The sequence below is a fragment of the Plasmodium brasilianum genome, chromosome 8 (assembly GCF_023973825.1).
Source record: "Plasmodium brasilianum strain Bolivian I chromosome 8, whole genome shotgun sequence".
Taxonomy (NCBI): domain Eukaryota; phylum Apicomplexa; class Aconoidasida; order Haemosporida; family Plasmodiidae; genus Plasmodium; species Plasmodium brasilianum.
Genome location: NC_090121.1, coordinates 1,652,257 through 1,674,239, shown reverse-complemented (window position 1 = coordinate 1,674,239; position 21,983 = coordinate 1,652,257). Strand labels below are relative to the sequence as shown.

Sequence of the window (21,983 nt, the reverse complement as noted above, 5' to 3'; positions counted from 1 at the left end):
CTTCCTTTTCAATTACTTTTCATGCATTAAATTACAAAGAGCTACACAATTGGAATCCTGTTCGAAGTATAAAAAGACGGATAAATTATTCATCAATGATAGCACATTTTTATTTAACAATTACTCATCAAATAAAAATGTGAATAGAAACAACTACAAACTCTTTTATAAAAGTAAAAGTGAAAAACAAATCCATGAGTCAGGTTATTTGTATCCGTTTGACCATTTAGAGAAAAAAAAAAAAAAAATTTCCTCCTGATCCTTATGTATTAAGTGATGAGGAAAGAGAAGAAAAAGCTCGTGAAATGTTTGATGACAAGATTAATGAGGACGACGATATGCTAAGTTATGATGATGAGGAGGATGCCAAGAAGTATTTCGGAAAAACTATATTCAGTAAGTTGAACGCTTTGCAGCAGTGGGAGGAAGGTCAAGCGGATGGTCAGCCGGATGATCAAACGGATTGTCAAGTGGATACTCATGAGGATGACCAATCAGATGGCTATTCTACAGATGGAAATGGTGGTATGGTCAATCATGATTACATCTCGAAGGTTGAAAAACATAATCACAACGCGGAAGTAAGTACAAAAAAAAAAATTGAAAGGCAAAAAGTAAACATTACTTTTTACATATCTGAAGAAAATAAAATAGAATGTGAAATGATGAAAGATCAAGTATACTATTTATTTCATTCTTCTATGGACAATGCATTCATCGAGTGCTTCGAGCTGCACATTGATCTGTGTATCATTCCTAGAGAAAATATAATCTCCGTTTCGTATAATTTTGAAAATATTAATTATAAAACTTCAATTTCATCACTGTCCGACTTAATCGATTTTTGTGATAAGTTAAAAAAAATATTACAAAACAAAATTGATACTTTATATTATAATGAAGAAAAAAAAGAGGACATGTATTTAAGTAAATATTTAAAGAAAGAACTAGAAATAAACAAAAAAGAAAGAAATGTAACAAATCTGTCAAAAAAGAACTTACAAATGAGTATTGAATCATCTTTGAAGCTAATAGAAAAGTGCAAACAAAAATTATACAAACAAAATTATGAACTCACCTTACACGACTTGAAGCAAGCTTATAATATGCTACCATGTAAATATTATGGCTTCTTCATATCCAATTTATGCTCCAACATATCAGTGTTATCCTACTACACAAATGATTTGCAGGGAACTTTTAATTTTGCTCTAAAGTCGATTAAGTATGAACCTAAGTATAGTGTAGCCTGGAAATGCTTAGGTGATGCATATAGAAGTTTTAGAAATTTTTGGCAAGCCAAAAATTTTTATGACATAGCAATATATTTAGGTTATAAAGATAATATTGGAGAAGATTTTGAAGAAATAGTACAGGAGTTAAATAATTTAGTACAAAGTGCTTTAAAAAATGTCGACATATTAAAAGAAAATATGAATAATGCTACAAACATTGTTATTAAAAAGAATATTGGAATTGTATTAAACAAAAACCCTGATTCAATTGGTGGCTGTTACGTATCATACATAATTGAGGGAAGTAAAGCTAGCAAAAAAAATTTTCATCATGGAGATCAAATTGTTGCGTTAAATAGTATTATAACATATGGAAAACCAATTGACCACTGCTTAAAAGCATTTCAAAAAAATGATGGCTCCTATGATATTATTTTTTTTAAGGGAAATATCATTGAATTGTACGGTTTAAAGGCATACAAATATTTAATCAAAAATGATCTTTTTTATACACTTTTCGAAAACGAAAAAATTTCATCCTTTAAGAGAAATGAAGCTGTCGTATTTGACATGAAAGGATTTGGCACATTCTCCGAATATGGAATGTCAAAAGGGGAAAATTAAAGGGGAAAACTTTGGAAATATGGAAGGGGCAACCAAGGACATAAATAAAATATTGTAGCGTGAGCTATATTTTCTACAAATGTATGACATAGAAAAAAAAAAAAAAAAAAAAAAAAAAAAGACGTTGCACAGCTAGCTATTTTGCAACAAACATATGATATTGTAAGAAAAAAAAAAAAAAATTATATCAAAACAAAATAGTAAAATAGCAGATATGTTCTTGAAGAAGGAATATTTTGTATGAACAGTGCATTCTAAAATTTATACACTCCTTTTTTGCATTTCAACTTAATGGGAAGAAATTAAATTAGTGCATATTCCATATATATACATAGATGGATAGATAAGTACTATTTTGTCTTTATGTGATTCGTCATTTTTTCCATATCATTTGTCATTTTAAATATGTATCCTTTTTTTTTTTTTTAGTTTCTACAGTTGTTTGCAATTTATTAGACGAAGATGACTTGCGCATTATTTCACCTGCATTAACACCTTGCGTGTCAATAAAAAAAAAAAAAAGAAATTCTAATTAAGTAAATATATGAATGCATAAATATGTAAGCGCATAAGTACATAAATGTGTACACAAACGAAAACATATGTTGAAACGGAAAAGACTTGCTAGGCCAGTTATACGTATTTTATTAATGTTTTATTTATTTATTTATTTATTTTATTTATTTTATTTTAAATTTTACCTTCACTCATTTCCGAAGTTCCGTTTTTAACGTGCGCAGGGAAAGCTCGATGCACGCATTTATTGGAAATATGTGACAAACTCTATATGCCCTTCTCACATTTCGCATTTCCTAGTTGTTTTTTACTTTCTTCTGCGAATATAGTATTTTATCATATGTATTTATGTAGCTCTCGTATTTCTCTATGTCCCTTTTAGTCCATTTCTTCGTAGGTTTTTTTATGTTTTTGTGTTTAACTGGACAACTGCTTTCAAATTTTTCTTTCAATTTTTGTATATTTATTGGTATTTCACAATCACTAAGGAAGGATCGAAATTTCAATTCATAGGACTTTCTGAGTGGATTAGAAAATAATTTATTTTCCTTATAAAAAAAGAAGGCTAAGAATTTTATTGCACTTAGTTTTACACTCAATCCAGGGTACAGTGGCCTATGCTTTCCCAACTCGTATAAAGCTTGACATAAAATTTCATACAAATAAGTCTTTAAATAAATCAGTGTAGTAATATCATTTTTATTTTTCATTTTTTCCATAATTATCTCAAAAATGTTTTGATCATTTAAATACTCCTTATGATTATTTATAAAATTTTGCATTTTGACCTCATTTTGAAACAAATAAAATTTATTGTCATGTTTTAGACAATATTTTTTTTCACCCTTCACGAAATTATTTTCGTCTTTTAAGCTAACCAAACAAAAGCCTTCATTTTCTACTTTCGTATTTTCCTGTATTTCATTAATTTTTTCAAATTTTGTAAGAGGATTTTCTATATTTATATATTCCTTAGGACACTTTTGAAATGTAAGCACATCTTCATAGCTATTTACTAAGTAGTAGGAGCCATTATGATGTATAGTATAATTATCAAATATATTACACTTTTGTAAAAGATTATTTTTCTTATAAGTAACTAAACAATAGTCATTAAATTTTATCTCATTTACATAATTTTCTTTTTCACAAATATTAAAACCTTTAAAATATGTAACCTTGTTATTATATTTATATCTGTTATATCTCTGATAATCTTTTATTTTTTCTTCTATATCATTTGTTATTTTACATTTCATTTTCCATATATTTGTATTATAATCCACGTAAATAATATTATTGTATTTTTCTTTAAATTCTTCCTCAACGATGTGAACCAAATCGAAAAAATGATAAACAGTTTGATCTTTTTGAAATGGGTAACTTATACTTCCCCCATTTGGTATATCTCTCATGCGAGTACTACAATTGCAGCTATTTTGTTCGTTATTATTTATGTCCTTTCCATCTGTGCACATTTTATTTCCTCGTATTATATCTTTTCCTTTTTCATTTTTGTTCTCGTCATCCTTCTGTTGAATTATAAAAATTAAGTGCGGTATCTTTTTCATCTCAATAATGTGCTTTAACTGATTTTTGTTATAGGGAATATTATACATAATACATCCATGTGACAAGACGTCGTACTGATTTAGTCTTATATGTAAAAGCTCCATAATAAGGGTATCATTCAAATTATTTCTTTCTATTTCTTTCCTGTATCTATCTATTTTATAACCAAACGATAGTAAATTTTGTAGATGAATTACCTTACATTTTGTGCTCTTTACTAACTCCTCATGCAAATTGTCAACGTTTACGTTTGAATAAATAAAAATGAATGGTAAAACAAATGAAGGATCTGGTTTCATCTGACTTAAGTAGGAAAGTGGATTTTTTGTGAACTGGTTTAATTCTTCTTCTGTTCTGAAATAAAATATGAACGAATTATACAAAATTAAGAAATTTGTATCTATATCTACAATGTTATCAACATTAACAGGAGAATAAAAATAAAAATTTGAAAGTTTAGCATAATTATTATTTTTTAAAAATTCAGCCCATATTTTGTCTATCCTTCTTATATTTAACTGATGAAATAAATTTTTTCTGTATTGTAATAGATGCTTCAAGTTGTTTTCTATATATGCCTTCACATTCTTGATATGTATTCTTCCCACATCAACATTCCAAACATTCGTATTATTTTTTAAGTAGTTAACCACACGCTGGTTTTTCCTCGACACCCTTCTAACTTCTTCGAGATATTTATTTTTCTCTCCTTTGCTTCGAAGTTGAGATTCTCTTTTTATTTTTAACTCCTCTGATGTTTTTTCATTTAATATCTTTTTTTCTTTCGTCTCTTCCTTCCATTTTTGTTCTTTTCCTTTTTTGTCAAAAGTTAGTTTCTTTTCTGACTTAAAATGTTCTGACTTTGCCCATAATTTTTTAGACCCATATTTGAGATATATGACATGTTCAGGTATACGAAAAGAATATTTTAAAACTTTCCCAAAAGAATTCAACACATTTTGCTCTAAAAATTCATACTTACTATTAAGTATTGCCTTTTCATTCTTCTTTAAAAACATCTTTTCCATATGTTTAATATATATAGTGTCTTTATCATAACTAAAACGACTGTCCAAATTATCAGAGGTCTGGCTCGCATGGTCGGAAGTATCATCAGTAGAGATAAATTCTTCCTCCTCTTTCACTTGGTCGTCGCTGCCTCTCTCTTCATCGTTTTGATGAACCCTAGTTTGCTGAGAATTATTTTTTTCGTTAAAATTATGTCCATCATCTTTTGGGTTATCTCCTTTCTGTTCATTATTTACATACGCTAATGTGCCAGGCTTCTCTATCTTAATGCTATCGTTTTCGCTCCAATTTTTCTGTTTTAGGGACTTTTCCTTCGCCTTATTTTTATCTCCTTCATTTTGGGTGGATATGATAGCAGCCTGCTTTTTTTGTTTCAAAAATGACTTCAAATGGGATAAAATTTTCTCATCCGTTGTTATATTAAAAATATTCTTGCCTGTGCAGGTAAATTTGATTAAGCAATTTTGTAGTTGTTCATGCAGAATAAATCGAGTTGTTAATATTTTAACAACGTTCAAAATAACATTAAATGGCTTAATTAAACAAAATAAGATGTTATATATTCTCTCCTCCTCTTCAATAGTACATTGCTCAGATGTGTTTATACTAGTCATATTATCTTCTAAAAAGGAAACATCTTCGTTGTTGAGGTAAATTTCATTTTGAAATTTAAGAAAGGAAATGGTATTTATGGCAATATTTCTTAAGGATATTTTTGCTTTTGCTTTTGTTTTTGCTATCGTTTTTGCTATCGTTCTTTCTATCGTTTTAGCATTTGTTTTTTCTTCTTCTTTTTCCTTTTCTTCTTTCTTTTCCTTTTCCTTTTCCTTACTATGGTTAGTGCACAGTTTGTACACATAAACGTATTTCACTATGTACATACAGATGTACTTAAAATTTGCTGAAAATTCATCGGTTACGTCTACACATTTTAAAAAAAATTTACATGCAATACTGTCTATTTCTTCATTAAATTTATAACCCTTGTCAGTAAGAAGTAAAATTCTTAAAGGTGGAACTTCGGATGGGCACATGTAAAACTTCCTATTCTGAGCGAATAGAAAGGCATGATAGATATTGGATAAGAAATGAACTTTTTCATCATATATTAATTTTATGTTATATTTACATTTATACAGCCAATTATGCTTTTTTAAAATATACGGACAATAGACATTAGCATAAGCATTATTTAACTTGTCAACTAGGTTATCATCATCTAGCACGCTATTATAATTGAGATAAAAGTGAATATACGGATTTATTAATTTTCTTATTTCATTCGAGTAATAATAAACGTTATGCCCCTTATCGATATGTATGGCATGAATACTGTAATTTTCCTCCTTCAACTTTTCCATTTCTCTTTTATAATTTTTATTGTATATATAGAGAGAGTTATACTTGGAGCAAATATTTGGAAAACCCTTTTTTTGTTCAACCTGGTGTAGAATGTTATCTTTGAATCTTTTTGTCGCTTCATCCCTTTCTGTATTCATGTTAAACGTAATGATGCTATCAATTTTTATATTCATTTTTTTTAAATATGTATATATCTTACTATTTATTGGCATACCACTAATAATAAAATTCCCCTTTGAAATAGAAGTAGCACTCTCATCTCTCTTTGAAGAAAAGGTACTACCATCCTTATTGTTTGCATCCTTTGAGTAATTGTTTTGATAAGAATGAGATAAACCCAAGTCGTAGTTTTCTCTTTCTATATGTTTCCTATCCTTCTCAGAAGCATATTTTTCATTCTCGCATTCGAACAATTCAACAATGAATAAAATTAACTTATTTATGGTTTCATTTAAGTCTCTGATATCATGACAACTGAAAATTTCATCGATTATACTCTTTATATTTCCATCCTTATCATCATTTCTTTTAATTAATAATAGATTGTAAAAAGATTTTATTTTTATTGCATGTCTAAATAATTTTTTTTCAATTTTGTTTTTACCAAAATGATTATCATCGTCATTATCACCATCATTATCATCGTTCTTATCATCGTCATTATCACCATCCTTATCATGGTCCTTATCATGGTCCTTATCATCGTTCTTATCATCATCGTCATCATCTGGTTTTACTGCTCTTTGTTCGAAACTGCCAAACAGATATACCTTCTTCTTCTTCTTCTTCTCAAGTAAAGTAGCAATCTCCATTTGCAATTCATTCAAGCTTTTTGTTATTTCTCTCATTATGTACACATTAAAATAGTAAATTTTGTTTATCCTCATGCATATATACCTTACAATAAACAACGAAGAGATTGCCTTCCCTTCGATTAGACGATTAACCTCAAACAGGTACGTGTCCACAATTTCTTCCCTCTCATTTGTACTAGTACCTGGCTCAAATAAGTGTTTAAAGTAATATTCCAAATCTATGTGTATTACATTCTCATACGACTGTAAAAAGTAAATGATTTCCTTTTTCAAGTCATCGTTTGGAAAATAAATAACGACACAGAAATTTATAGACTCTTTTATTTTATGACTAGAATAAAATTTGGGGTGCTTTAAAAATTCAACCATTTTTTCATAACTCTCTAACATATATACTTTATTCTTATAAATAGCTGTAAATATTTTATTTCCTTTTATGAACTTCCTTTCATTTATAAAAGAGACCGGACAGTACTTATAAAAACTGTTCCAGTGTCTATAATATACCGTTTGAATTTCCTCATCCTTTAGATTATCCTTTTTTCTGACCATGTCAGGACGTTCATAATGGTTAAGTGACCCTTTAACTTGACCATAGTTCATCCCATGGCATTTCTCATCATTCGTGGTGTAGTCCTCTCTATTCAAAATTAACTTAGACGAACATGAAGTAGATTTTGTTTTTAGGTGCACTATTAATTCGTTGTACCCTTTTATTATATTTTTTTTTTTTTTTTTTTTTTTTTTTTCCATCCTTTCCTTATATTTATAAGGGAAAAAGTTATTCTTCAAATAATAGGAATAATTATTTTTAATCATGTTAATATAAAATATTTTCTGAACAGAATGATTATTAATTACATCTATATGTATTGTTTTTATGTGAAAGTGTTTATCAAGTATTTGTAATAGCTCTTTCTCCATTCGTTCTGTTTCCATTAAGCCATTTTTCGTCTCTTCTCCTTCATTCCATGTCGGATCATCGTTTGGTTTAACCACTTTGATAGACTCGTTTACCATTTCTCTTTCCCCGTATACCTGCACATAGTTCATGCTTTTCATCCTTTCCAGCGTTTCCATCTCATCACTCACATTATACACATTAACAGAACTGTTAGCACATTGTGTTTCCTTTCTTTCGCCATATGTACTCCTTAATAACAGATTAAAATGAGACAGAAGAACGTTAACTTCCTCTTCTAATTTCATATTATTATGGTAACTACTCAAGTCTTCGTAATAATTCTTATAGTAATTTTCGGGGTTCACGCACTTGTAAATATAATTTATTTCCTTGTTCATCAGATCGAAGTATTTTTCACTTATGTTGTCGACATTCACAATGCTGCAAATGGTGGATTCCTCTGCATTGTCCTTCCTTGCGTTTCCACCCTTGTTACGTTTATTCAGTTTTGCATTGAGAAACTTGCTCTTCTGTTTATTTCGTTCTTCATCCTTGTCGTAATCGTCTTCGTCTTTGTCGTCATCATCTTCGTCTTCGTCCTTGTCATCATCATCTTCGTCTTCGTCCTTGTCGTCATCATCTTCGTCTTCCTCATCGTCATCATCTTCTTCTTCCTCGTCGTCATCATCTTCTTCGTCTTCCTCGTCTTCTTTATCTTCTTTGTCTTCTTCGTCTTCTTTATCTTCCTCTACCTCTTCTTCCTGCTGAAAGTAATTTCTTTCCATGCTGTCCACGCTTAAATATTCTTCATCGAAATACTCATCCCATTCATCTTTTGCGCCATCACTTACCATCTCTTCATCATTTTCCTCTTTTTTTTCTGCGCATATTTTTGCGATTATCTTTTCCCTTTCTTTGATTGAACTTTCTCTTGTTTCCTCATCATTGTATTCATCTCCATCTTGGTTGTTTACGCCTTTACCCTCGTTATCTTCTTGTCCACCCTCGTTATCTTCTTGTCCATCCTCATTATCTTCTTGTCCATCCTCATTATCTTCTTGTCCATCCTCATTATCTTCACCTTCTTTTGTTCCTTCCTCTTTATCGTTTTCATCTTCATCTTCCCCCTCTTCTACACCTGCTTCTCCTATTTCTCGAGTTCCTGTACTTACCCCCTTTTGTAGCTGAATGTTTAATTCCACATCCTTACCATTGATGTTTACCATTTTCATTGGTAGCAAGTTCTTCTTTTTAAAGAAGCCTAGCAAGTTTTCGTAGGTTCTATTTATTCGAGCTTCCTTCTCTTGGTCGGAACTAAAGAGCACAGTTGGAAAGAAAAGAAATAGCAAGGTAAGATTATGATGAGAAAAAAAAAAAAAAAAAATTAACAGTAACGAGTGCAGTTACAACTACGGAGATAGTAACAGTAACAGCAACTGCCGTATCTTTGGGTACATGGCTCCGCTTCTCCTCTTACCGGGAATTTGCATGCCTTTTTAGAACTACGCAAAAGGTGGGAAAGGAATGCCTAAATGGATTTGCCAAAATAAAGTTTTTGTCCTCTAGTAAAAAATCGACAGTATTTATTTCATTATCTTCAAGTATATTTTTTGAAAAATTCATGTTGAGAAAATTCTTATAATTAATAAAATTTAAAGAAGATAATTTTTTCAATTTTGACAAGAAATATTTTAAATAGGGTAAAAAATTATAATTTATATATAAAAGATATCCATTATTTTTAGAAATAATTGTATTCATATATTCCAGTGTTAAGTCCATCATTTTTTGGAAATCAACCATTTTCCCATTTTTCAAATCATTATTTATTAGCCTACCTAATGGAGATAAGAATTCTTGTTGTACTTCAATATTTCTTCGTAACACAACAGATGGTTCAATAAATTCAATTTTTAATGATTTTACTAAGCTATGAATACACTCATGAGAATTTGATACTACTATAAAATTCTCTCTTTTACTTCGTTTATTTATTTTTATGAAGCTCCTTATTTTATGTACATCATCTACGAATAAAAACTTTAATTTCTTTCTTTCTCTTTCTTTTTTGTCTTCCATTTCTGTATATTTTATCCTTTCTTCGTATAACATTTTCTGTTTGTCCTCTTCTCCGCTTGCCATGTCTTCTGCTTCCACCAGGGAATCTGAGGTCTCTCCAACGCCGACCTGTTCGTACAGCTTGTCTACTGCTACTACTTGCCTGTGTGGTTTCTCCTCCTGCCTAACCTGTTCATAAGGCATGCCTACTGCTATTACTCTTTCATGGGGTATGTCTTTTCTTTCATTCTCGTTATGTGAAATCTCTACTGCCTCTTTTCCACTATAGGAAGTTTCTACTGTCTCCTTTACTCCATATATTATATCCTTCATTTCGTTGTGACTGTATAACTTACCTTTCAGCTCGTCATTGTCATGGGCCCTACGCTCCATATCATTTCTCTCTAGCATTTCATGTTGTAGACCCATTCGGTCATTCAATTTTTCTTTCTCTTCTTTTGGTTTTCCCACTTCTTTTGATTCTCCCACTTCTTTTGATTCTTTCACATCTTTTGATTCTCTCACTTCTTTTGATTCTCTCACTTCTTTTGATTCTCTCACGTCTTTTGATTCTCTCACATCTTTTGATTCTTTCACATCTTTTGATTCTCTCACATCTTTTGATTCTCTCACGTCTTTTGATTCTCTCACATCTTTTGATTCTTTCACATCTTTTGATTCTCTCACATCTTTTGATTCTCTCACTTCTTTTGATTCTCTCACATCTTTTGATTCTCTCACTTCTTTTGATTCTCTCACATCTTTTGATTCTTTCACATCTTTTGGTTCTCTCATTTCTTTTGATTCTTTCACTTCTTCCATATCTTTCACCTCATTCTGATTACCGATTTTATTGCCCCCTGTCTGATCGCCCAGTGTTTGTCCTTTTTTCCCCTCCTCACTTAGTAACACACTATGTTCTCTTCCTTCATGCAATAACGTAGTCTTCCTATTACTCCCAATTTCAGTTCCACTGCCAACTACACTTCCGATTCCAATTCCAATTTCAATTCCACTTTCATTTTCATTTTCCCTTACTAAATATTTATCCTCTTTCCTTTCGCTATATTTAGAAGTGGGTTCTTCTTTTTTCTCCCTTAACCTTTGCTTCTCTTCAATATCGGGAAGCTCAACATTTTCTTTTTCTTCCCCCTCATCAAATAAAATATTCTTTACTACCCTCTCGTTAAGAAGCAAATCCTGTACTTCCTTCGTATTATATGGTACCTCCCCCTCAGTATTCTGTTCCTGTAACAAACTCGTCCTTTCATCCATACCTTTCGGTGTTGAAATAGTTTTATCATATTTCTTTTCTAAAGTACCTATCTCACTCTTAACAATCACGTCATTCAATATTTTAGTCATTTCGTTAAAAGTTTCTCTGGTCCTATCTGAAGAAAAAGATTCATCTGTACACTTTTTTATTTCTAAGTTTTCAATTAATTCATTTTTTGTGTTCAAGTTGGCCAAATCTACTTCGTAGTGTTTACTTCTTAACCCCTTATTTAATGTGTTTCCTTGTGAGTATTCCTCCCCAGATATGTATTCATCATCATAACCATCCCCATCATCATAACCATCCCCATCATCATAATCATCCCCATCATCGTCTCCTTCCTTTTTCCCCTCTTCCTTCTCATCATCTTTTAAAATATTTTCCCTATTCATTTTTTTCAAGAAGTTATTTAAGTTTTCTTTGTACAATTCATACTTATCCGAAATGTGTTTTTTAACACTAAGCATTAATTTTTTCTGCTCATTCAGTTCTTTATCTTCTTCCGCTCCTTGAGCTATTCCAAAACCTTGTGCACTTTCGCCATGTTCACTCAGTATTAATTTGTCTGCCCCATCCCCCACTGATTCACTTGATTTTTTTCTTGACTCATCATGTATCAATTCTTCTTCATATTTTCGCCTCGTTTCTTTATCTAATTTGTTACTAAAAGATATATCTTTTATTTTAAAAGAATCATCATTTGTACTTCCTTCACCTATTCCGGTTTTCCTCTCTTTAAGTGCATTATTATTATTATTATCGTCACTTAATCTATTCTGACCATCCATAATTATTTTGTTGTCATCAATCAGCTCCCCTGCAATGCTCTCTTCATTTCCTTCTGCCCTTTTAGAACTTCTCTTTTCCTTTAGTTTTAACTCTTCTAACTTTCTTTTTTCCTTTTCTAAGTAGTCTCTTGTTTTGAACATGTCATTCTTATTCTTCCCTTCGTCATCTTTCTCCACTTCGACCAGAGAGATACTCCTTCGTTCATTTTCTTGTAGAACTCCACTCGTTTTCACCTGACCATCTATGCTCATTTTATTATTATTCCTTTCTTTTCCTTCCATTTCCGCTTCAGCTACATTTTCTAAAAGTATTACTGTGTCCTTCAAGTTGTCTTTTAGGGCATCTATGTATTCCTCATCAGAACCATATGGACTGTGTTCTTTTACAATACTAGCACTTCCCCCTTTTTTCCCACTAGCGGTTCCTGCTTTATAAGCCTCATCACCAGCGGAAGCAGATGCCGCTATCAAAATTGAGGTTTCCGTTTTAGCTCCTTTTTTCATCTTTTCAAATTCTTCCTTGAATTCCTTTAATGATTTATCCTGATCATTCGGAGGTGTTTCCTTCTCCTTTTGACTCAATACTGCATCATTTGAGTCATTAGAAGACAACGCATCTTTTTTTTCTTTCTTTTTTTTCCTTCCCTCTACTTCTATCTCTTTTTCCATTTCTTCGTTCATTCCTTCTTTTAGTTTCTCCCCTGCGTCAACTACAGTGATTGTGCCTTCAAATGCTTCCCTATTCTTTACACTTTCTTCTTCAGGTTTGATTTTATCACTATGTTTGCTCTTTTTATCGTCACTTAAAACTTTATTAACACTATAAGTAGCATCTTCTCTACTATACTCATCGTTCTTTTTGTCTCTTTTCTGCTGCTCCTTCTCCTTCCTCTCCTTCTCCTTCCGCTCCTTCTCTGCTATCATTTTCCCCTCTCTCACTTGCATAAAACTTTCATTGAAATCCTCGCCCGAGTCTACCTCCAAAAAGGGTTTCTTCCCTGATGCAAATAAGTCATCATACTGTTCCTTTACTATGTCTTTGTTCATATCTTCTTTCAACTTATCATCCCCTTGATCGTTCACAATTATTTTACACTCTTTTGTAAATTCGGAAAAATTGATGCCATCAATAAGTAACGAACTATCTATTAGAGATTTTCTTTTTTCATTTTGTTCATCAACTTTGCTTGACACATCTCTATCTGCTCTTTCGGCCCCTTTTAACTTAGATTCTTCATACACTACAGATGCATCTGTTTTTCTTCTTTTGGGATCAAAATATTTTTTCGATTTATTTTCCTTAAAAATGTTCACTGAAGAGCTGATCGTATTCCTTTTAAAGACAGAGCTACAAGGACTTTCCCCTGATACATTTATTTTTTTTTTTCCTTCGTCTTTCTTACTTGTCATCTCGATTATTCCTCCCTTTCTGCTTCCTGTTCCTTCACCTGCAAGGCAAGAAACGACAAGTGAATGCGAAGCGGTGTAAAAAGTGGTGTACCAAATGATATACTAAATGGCATAGTAAGTTGTATACTACGTGGTATACTAAGTGGTATACTAAGTGGCATAGTAAGTGGTATAGTAAGTTGTATACTACGTGGTATACTAATTGGCATACTAAATGGTATACTAAGTAACACACTACGTGGTATACTACAATCCGAACTGCATAACGCATCACTCACCGTGGTCCGATCTCCCCCCTGACGTAGGGCGCCCCAAGAAGGACTTTCTGCCCCCTGTGCGCTGGTCGGAAGCAAATTCAATTTGTTCTTCATCGTAGTCTGTATATTCCAAAGGAGCAATTTCATTTACGTCCATAAGTACAATGTTCCGCTGCAGGTAGGAGGTGTTTTCTTTATTATGTAACAGATTTTCAAAAATATTCTGATCTGTAGTATCATCATCATCAATATCATATAAGAAAGAAGACTGCATCTTATAACTCTCACTAAACTTTTTGGTAAACTGCTTTTTCAGCTGTTCCATTTCTACTGATAACCTCCTTATAGACTTAATAGTTTTTATTAAATTATTATTAGTTCCTTCTTTTTTGCTTGTATCAGAACTATCACATATTGTAGTCCCATCATTGTATAAAGATAATTTTTTTTTTTCGTCTTTTCTTTTAAAATGAATCATAATAATTGGTTTCCTTTTAACAATTTCCCCATTTTTTTTTTTAATTTCTATAAATGTAATTCTATAAAATAGTGATTTTAAAAAATGAGCATAATCATGTGCATTTATTGTTGGTGTCCATATATCTGACAATTCAAAAAATGCATTAAAAAAAGAGGAAAAATTTAAATATTTTTTCCCCTTAGAATCATTATTCCATTCATCATTTACAATCTTTACTACTTCTTTTATTTCAAATTGAGGTATTAACACTTTACATATTCTTAACATTATTTTAAAATATTCAATTTTGCTAAATTTATCATCTAATTTCTTATTTAATATATTCATCCATATATTTCTAACACAGTCGATAAACACCTTATCACTTTTTATCTTTTCCCTTTCTCTCTTTAGATCCTCATTTTCAAACTTTAAGTCCCCCTGATCCAAGTATTTCTTCAAGTTTTCCACATCCTGTTCTGGGGGAAACAGCTTTCCGAAGTCCTCCTCCATGGCTTACCCCGCAATTTAACTTTTGAAGTGAGAACACGGGTAGCGGTTATCACTTCCCTGTTCCCTATTACGTGTTATATGTTATACGTTTGCTGTTAACGCAAGTCGGTGGAGGGGGAACAAATATAAGAATAGACTCGTGTATTTGCTTGGTTTGTACGCCCCCTCTCCCTCAAGACGAAACAAAAAAAAAAAAAAAAAAAAAATCAAAGAATGAAAGAATGAAAGCAAACAAAATAATTCCTAGACAAACTACATAATAATCTATTACTATATGTTACTATGATGCAGAATGACAAAATGGCGTATATCAAATATTTTTTTTTTTTTGAGCAGGGGTTGGATGGTGTGTGAGTGTATTTAACATATAGCAAGATACGGAGAATAAAATAAAGTAAAATAAACGAAAATGAAATAGAGTGAGCTAAACTGAACTAAATATAACTAAACTAAATATAACTGAACGAAGTTAAGAGATAGTCCTAAACTTACGCATATACACATACGTCCCCACTCGTGCAAACGCGTTTTGCCGCTAAACCGAAGCGCTGCCATAAATCAAACTCACATATTTATATGTGCACTTTTATAATTGAGGTTAAAAAAGAAGAAAGAGAAAGAAGACGTTCTTTTTAATTTGCAAAAATGATAAATATTCTTTTTTATTATCGTTTCTTCTTCTTTCTCCCTCTTTCTACTTTTTTCTATCTCTTTCTACCTCTTTCTACTTTTTTCTATCTCTTTCTACCTCTTTCTACTTCTTTCTATCTCTTTCTAACTCTTTCAACTTTTGATTTTTTTTTTTTTTTTTTTTTTACTTTTTATGCTTTATATGCCATTGCTGAATGCCAAGCAGAACATTTGACCCTTTTTTAGACAAGCAGATAAAGGACCTATAAATTTATTTTCGCTCTACATAAATTTAACGTACACTTTTTCCTTACGAGCATATGAGAAATGCTTTTTTTATTTTTCAATGTTTAAAAGGCTTATATAACTCAAAATATACATAAAAAAAGTATGCGTTATACACGTACGTACGGAAGTATTCGTGTATGTATGTACGCACATGCGTATATGTGCATGTATGTATATATATAACATCCTACCTTTTTATCTCTTTTTGTGTTTCCGACTGAGCCCAAACATGAACACGAACACAAACACGAACACGAACACGAACACGAACAAAAACAAAAACAAAAACAAAAACTCATAATTGCCCATTTTCATTATAGTTATCGCAATTTAAAAGTATATTTCCTTATCACAATTCTATAAAAGCGTTCCCTAAATTATATCCCTCATAATAGGTAATATTCTCCCGCCTTCTACATTTTTGAAATAATTTTCTGCATGCAAAAACTTAAAAACCTAACAAGATAATACACACTATTTACACTAAAGTGCGTATGAGAGTAAAGCCTACTTTGGAGAATCGCGACTGTATTTTTAAGACGATTTCAAGGAAAAGAGGAAGAGGAAAGGGAAACGTACGACCTGGATAACAAGTAGCACATTTTGCCTGTACATGTGCATACATATACTTTAGACATATATTGGCACAAGGGCTTGTTCCAAACTTTTTTTTTTTCCATTTTGTGTTTATCAGACCTCTAATTTGTACACCTCAAAATAAGGTCATACTTCATACGTAATTATACCATTTATTAAGTTCATGTACGCAGTACTCGCGTTCACATACATGCGCAAATGTATATGCTCAAATATATACATATATGTATATATAATTATTTCTCCTCCCCCCCTTTAGCAGAAGCGCTTATTATACCAAGACAAGCAGAGCGGCGCTATCTCTGTTTTATTTTTATGCACTGCCCCCACTATCAGGTCAGCTAAACTTTGTATGATTTTTTATGTAGTTTTTTACTTTTTCACACAGGGGTATACAACTTAACACGTATATAATATAATGATGTATAAAAATTAAGCAAAAAAAAAAAAAAAAAAAAACAAATGCCAAAAGTAAGCTTTTCCTCCTACTCCTTTCCAAAGGGAGGAATATACATATTTATGTATATATCCATTTGGATCGTATACACGTTCATGTTCATATTCACGTTCACGCGCACAAGTACCCTCACATTTTTCATTACATCCTTAAGCTGCAGAATAACTGAGCACTGTAATTAGATACATTTTTATTCCTCTTATTTAATGCAGATAATTTTAAAAAATAGCATATTTTTAAGTCAAAAAAAAGAAAAAAGGAAGAGGAAGGGAAAAAAAAAAAAAAAAAATAGTTATATCACTGAAAGAATTATATGTTTAGTGGCTACAAATTTGACGGCTCCAAAAAACAGCAGAGATCATCTATGTAAGCAATTTGCATGATATGATAAAATTTGATTAAGCTTTTTATATATTTCAATGATGAAAAATGATGCAAGCTCCACATGAATGTCATTTTCTTTCACGCATTGTGTGTGTATATTTTTATGCATCATACGTAGTACAGTCGAATATATATGTTTATATGTATATGCATATGTATGTATTTACATGTATGAATGGTCATCTGTCAATTCTGCAATATTGCATTACCGCAATATTGCATTACCGCAATACTGCAATACTGCAATACCGCAATACTGCAATACCGCAATACTGCAATACCGCAATACTGCAATACCGCAATACTGCAATACCGCAATACTGCAATACCGCAATACTGCAATACCGCAATACTGCTATACCGCAATACTGCTATACCGCAATACCGCAACATTTCCACAAATACAATATGGAAGTAAAACAAAAAAATAACGACAAGAGTTGATTTATATCTTAATTTATGCAATATTGAAGTTGATTTATTTTTTTATTTTTTTTTATTTTTACTTCTCCCATCCATCGTCTTTAACATGTAGCTTTTGAAAATATGGCTAAGCAAATATTTAAAAAGGCGCAAATTTTAATTTAACATAATATGTACATACGAGCATGTATGCGTACGCACTAGTACATACACATATATAATACGTGCTAATTTTTGTGAAATTATGTCCTTAAATTTTATGTGTAGAGCATTTGCGAAAAAAGTATATTTTAAAAAGTATATTTAATTTTTTTTTTTTTTTTGTAGAATTTTTGCTGACTACCTGGTCAGGACATACTTGCATGCATACTAGCACAGTTGCACATGTACCTTTGCACGTACATACGTGTGTACCCTCACATATACACAAAAACGTAGGGACCCACACAGAATACTCATTTTCTCTCTTATTACTTCACGTGCAACTGAGTCCCAAAGCAATGAACGCGGAAGTAACCGACAAAGACGTTAAGGATATAATAAAACACATTAACGTGGTTGGAAGTGCCAATGGACGTACTGGTGAATGCATAAATGGAAGTTCTGAAGACTTTACAAATGGCTTCGAAAATGACGGCGCTGATGAAACTGCCACATCGAACGAGTGTGAGTTTCCACTGAGCAAAAAAATAAAAAAGCAGCACTACTGTTACGAAAACTTGTCAAAAGAGTTTGTGCTTACCAATCCCACATACACCCAGCAGTTCAGTGAGATATATTCGATTCGCATTAAAATAATGAAAAAGCTACTAATGAGAACTGTGGAAGCGTTAAATGGTGAAGATATAAATATAAAAAAGGAGGAAGAAAGATATAATATATTAAACTATTTAAAAGAAATAAAAGTTAACGAGAAATGTTATTGTATAGGTACTCTTTTTAAAAAGATGCAGTTAAGACCATCTATTCTGAAGGAATATTTAAGTGAAATAGATTCATGTGATAATATTATTAATTACTCGCATGATGAAGACGTTCTATTTTTAGAAGATGAAACAGCTAGATTGAAATTAGAAGGAAATATAAATAGTGCTGATTACATTACAGGATTGACAATAATAATAAAAGGAATAGGTATGAGTAACGGGTCATTGTATGTAGAAGAATTAATATATTCATACACCCCCAAATTAGATATACATACTTGTATTAGTAATGATAATAAGTATATATTATTTGTTTCAGGATTATATATTAATGAACTAAATAAAAATGTAAATAATTTATCTTTGTTAAGAAATTTCATTTTAGGTCTACATGGAGATAAAACACTTTCTGCAAATTTAATTCGATTAGTAATAGTTGGAAATTCACTTAGCAATATAAATAATGATGAAAAGGATTTAAATACAATTGATATATTCCTTTCTTCTTTATGTTCTGCTGTGTATGTAGATCTAATGCCAGGTGAAAAAGATCCTAGTGATGCTAATTTACCTCAACAACCTTTTCCTAATTTTTTTTTTAAGAAATCAAAAAAGTATAACTCATTTCAGTGTGTAACAAATCCATATATTTTTTCTATCGACAATGTAAATATTTGTTGTATGTCTGGTGAATCTGTTCATAATATTATTTCTTATTCCCAAAACACCAAAATAAATGCACTCAGAATGATAGCCAAAAGTCGAATATTATCTCCTACATCCCCTGATACCCTAGGTTGTTACCCCTTTACTAAAAATGATCCTTTCTGTTTACATGATGATAAAACTTATCCTCATATTTTTGTTAATGGGAATTGCAATCAATTAGAAATTGAGTATATGCAAAATGGAACAAATAAATTACCTCTCTTAGTATGCCTCCCAAGCTTCGATATTACCCCCAAAGCTTTACTCATTAATATAAAAAATATGCAGTATAAAATTTTAACATTCGACACACACAGTGCCCCATAAATGGTGTGGAGATATACCTGGGGGTAAGGGATAATTCGTAAGAAAAGCTAAGAAGTGAAAAAAAAAAAAAAAATAATAAATTTTAATCGTTCCAAAAGTATAATTTTTCTCTATAAAATTTTTTTTTTTTTTTTATTATTATTTTCCGAAGCGTGCAATCGTTCATCTTATTTACCAAATTAGTCATGTGCCATTATGCACTCTTCCCGTACTACACCCATTCGCATGTCATTTTATTTACGCATTAATTAGTATATTCTTTCATTAATTAAATCTATTCATTCGTTCATTAATTAATCTATTCATTCGCTCACTAATTAATCTATTCATTCGCTCACTAATTAATCTATTCATTCGCTCACTAATTAATCTATTCATTCGCTCACTAATTAATCTATTCATTCGTTCATTAACTAGTCCATTTATTATGCTCTTTTTAAAATTTCCTCCCTTTTCAATTTTTATATCCACATCCCTCAGTTTAATTCCCCTTTTTTTTTTCTTTTTTTTTTTTTCCCTATACGTTTGAGCATTGTGAAATTCGCTTCCCCTCGTGTCTTTTCTGCTTCCTTACTGCGTTTTTGCTATCTTTTTAATCAACCCCATTTTATTTAATTTAACCGTATTTTATTAAATTTATGTATTTAATTTTACGTTGTTTCATTCCGCATAAATTTACGTAATTTTATTTTGCTTTATTTTATATAATTTAATTTTATTTTGCTTTATTTTATATAATTTAATTTTATTTTTTTTTAATTTTTTTAAATTTCATTTTCCGCCCCAGAACAAGCACAGGCACTCATTTTTACTAATGCAACTACTATATCTATATATTTTTAAACGCACAGGGGGAGGACCTCCTATCCCGTTGTGTTTCACCTGTGAAGCGAAATCTTATAACAGCACCCAATGACGTCTATGAAGGACTTCTGAGCTAGAAAATTGTTGACACTAGTCCATTTTTTTAACTAAAAATTATTCGTATAACAAGGATATACATTTTAACACGAAAAAAATGAAAAAAAAAAAAAAAAAAAAAAAAAAAAGACTTTTATAATTGTACTGCTCAAATTGGAACTTCTTTTAAGGAGAAAGAGCAGCTCAATATCCGATACCTTCCTGATACCTTAATATTCATTACTACTTTTTAATTTTGAAAGAGGGAAAGTTGCTATGGAAAAAACATAAAAAATAAAAATAAAATAAAATAAAAATGAAAATAAAATAAAATAAAAATGAAAATAAATATGAATACGAAAATACAGTCACTAACAGTAACGCTAAGCCGCTAACAGTTTTAACATGCCATCGAAGAGAAAGAGGACTGCAAAATTAACAAAATAATATACACTCAACGCGCTTAGAATAATTCGCATTCGCGTGTCTTTCATACCTGCCACATGTAAATGAGAAGTCTTACAAGGCATTATACACTGTTACTTTTCGCTAAGACATACGTACAAACACTCATACGTACAAACGCTCATACGTACAAATACACATACGTACAAATACACATACGTACAAATACACTTACGTACAAATACACATACGTACAAACACACATACGTACAAACGCACATACGTACAAATACACATACGTACAAATACACATGCGTACAAATACACATGCGTACAAATACACATACGTACAAATACACATACGTACAAATACACATACGTACAAATACACATACGTACAAATACACATACATACAAATACACATACATACATATATTTATATACATACATTCGTGCGTGAACAATTTTGCGCAAGGCACTATCTCTTTGTCCACGTCAAATGTAAACGTTAAATTGCCAGTTAAGCAAAAATGAGAGTTAAAGTATGTTAAATATACATGAAAAAAAATAAGAAAAAAAATGGTAAAATGATACGACTCAGAACAAAACAAAGCGAAATAAAACAGAACAAAACGGAAGGAAGGAAAATAAGGCAAATGCAAACCTGTTCGTCTTGCAGTTGCGCATACGTAAATGTGTACCGATAATATTATACCGTTCACAATACTTGAAAACTATTTATTCTTTTATTTCTCTGAAATGGGAAATACGTACCTTGCATTGTGAAGAATTTTTTTTTTTTTTTTTTTATGTACATCGTTAACATAATTGTTAAACGATACATTTATTTTTTTTTTTTTTTTTTTTTTTTTTTTTTTTTTTTTTATTCTTTTTTTTTATTCTCTTTTGATATTTGTAAAAAATGCCAAATTGTTGTTTTAAAAATTGTAAAGAGTTCCAAACAGGGGGGGGGGAAATGTATTTGTATGTGCATGCGTGTGTGTAAATGTGCATATATATTTGTGGGTATATAATATACATACGTATACACGTGTGTCAAAGCGTATGTCCCCCCACGCATATCCATTTAAGCGATAAAATACAGATTAGCTGAACGT

The 21,983-nt window shown here is 31.0% G+C and overlaps 3 protein-coding genes across 3 annotated transcripts; 2 read left to right on the top strand and 1 right to left on the bottom strand.

Moving 5' to 3' along the window:
• Positions 1-305: 305 nt before the first annotated feature.
• MKS88_002517 (uncharacterized protein) lies at positions 306-1,859 on the top strand (the record flags this gene model as incomplete). Its single annotated transcript, XM_067215535.1, has 1 exon — positions 306-1,859. The coding sequence occupies one exon, from the start codon at positions 306-308 to the stop codon at positions 1,857-1,859; it is 1,554 nt and encodes a 517-aa protein (XP_067073951.1).
• Positions 1,860-2,671: 812 nt separating this feature from the next.
• Positions 2,672-14,819, bottom strand: MKS88_002516 (uncharacterized protein; the record flags this gene model as incomplete). The annotated part of the gene is made up of 3 exons (XM_067215532.1): positions 2,672-9,371; positions 9,535-13,627; positions 13,868-14,819. 3 exons carry the CDS (start codon positions 14,817-14,819, stop codon positions 2,672-2,674), a joined length of 11,745 nt encoding a protein of 3,914 aa, XP_067073950.1.
• A 3,279-nt stretch (positions 14,820-18,098) lies between these two features.
• Positions 18,099-19,559, top strand: MKS88_002515 (DNA polymerase delta small subunit; the record flags this gene model as incomplete). The annotated part of the gene is made up of 1 exon (XM_067215531.1): positions 18,099-19,559. The coding sequence occupies one exon, from the start codon at positions 18,099-18,101 to the stop codon at positions 19,557-19,559; it is 1,461 nt and encodes a 486-aa protein (XP_067073949.1).
• Positions 19,560-21,983: the final 2,424 nt, after the last annotated feature.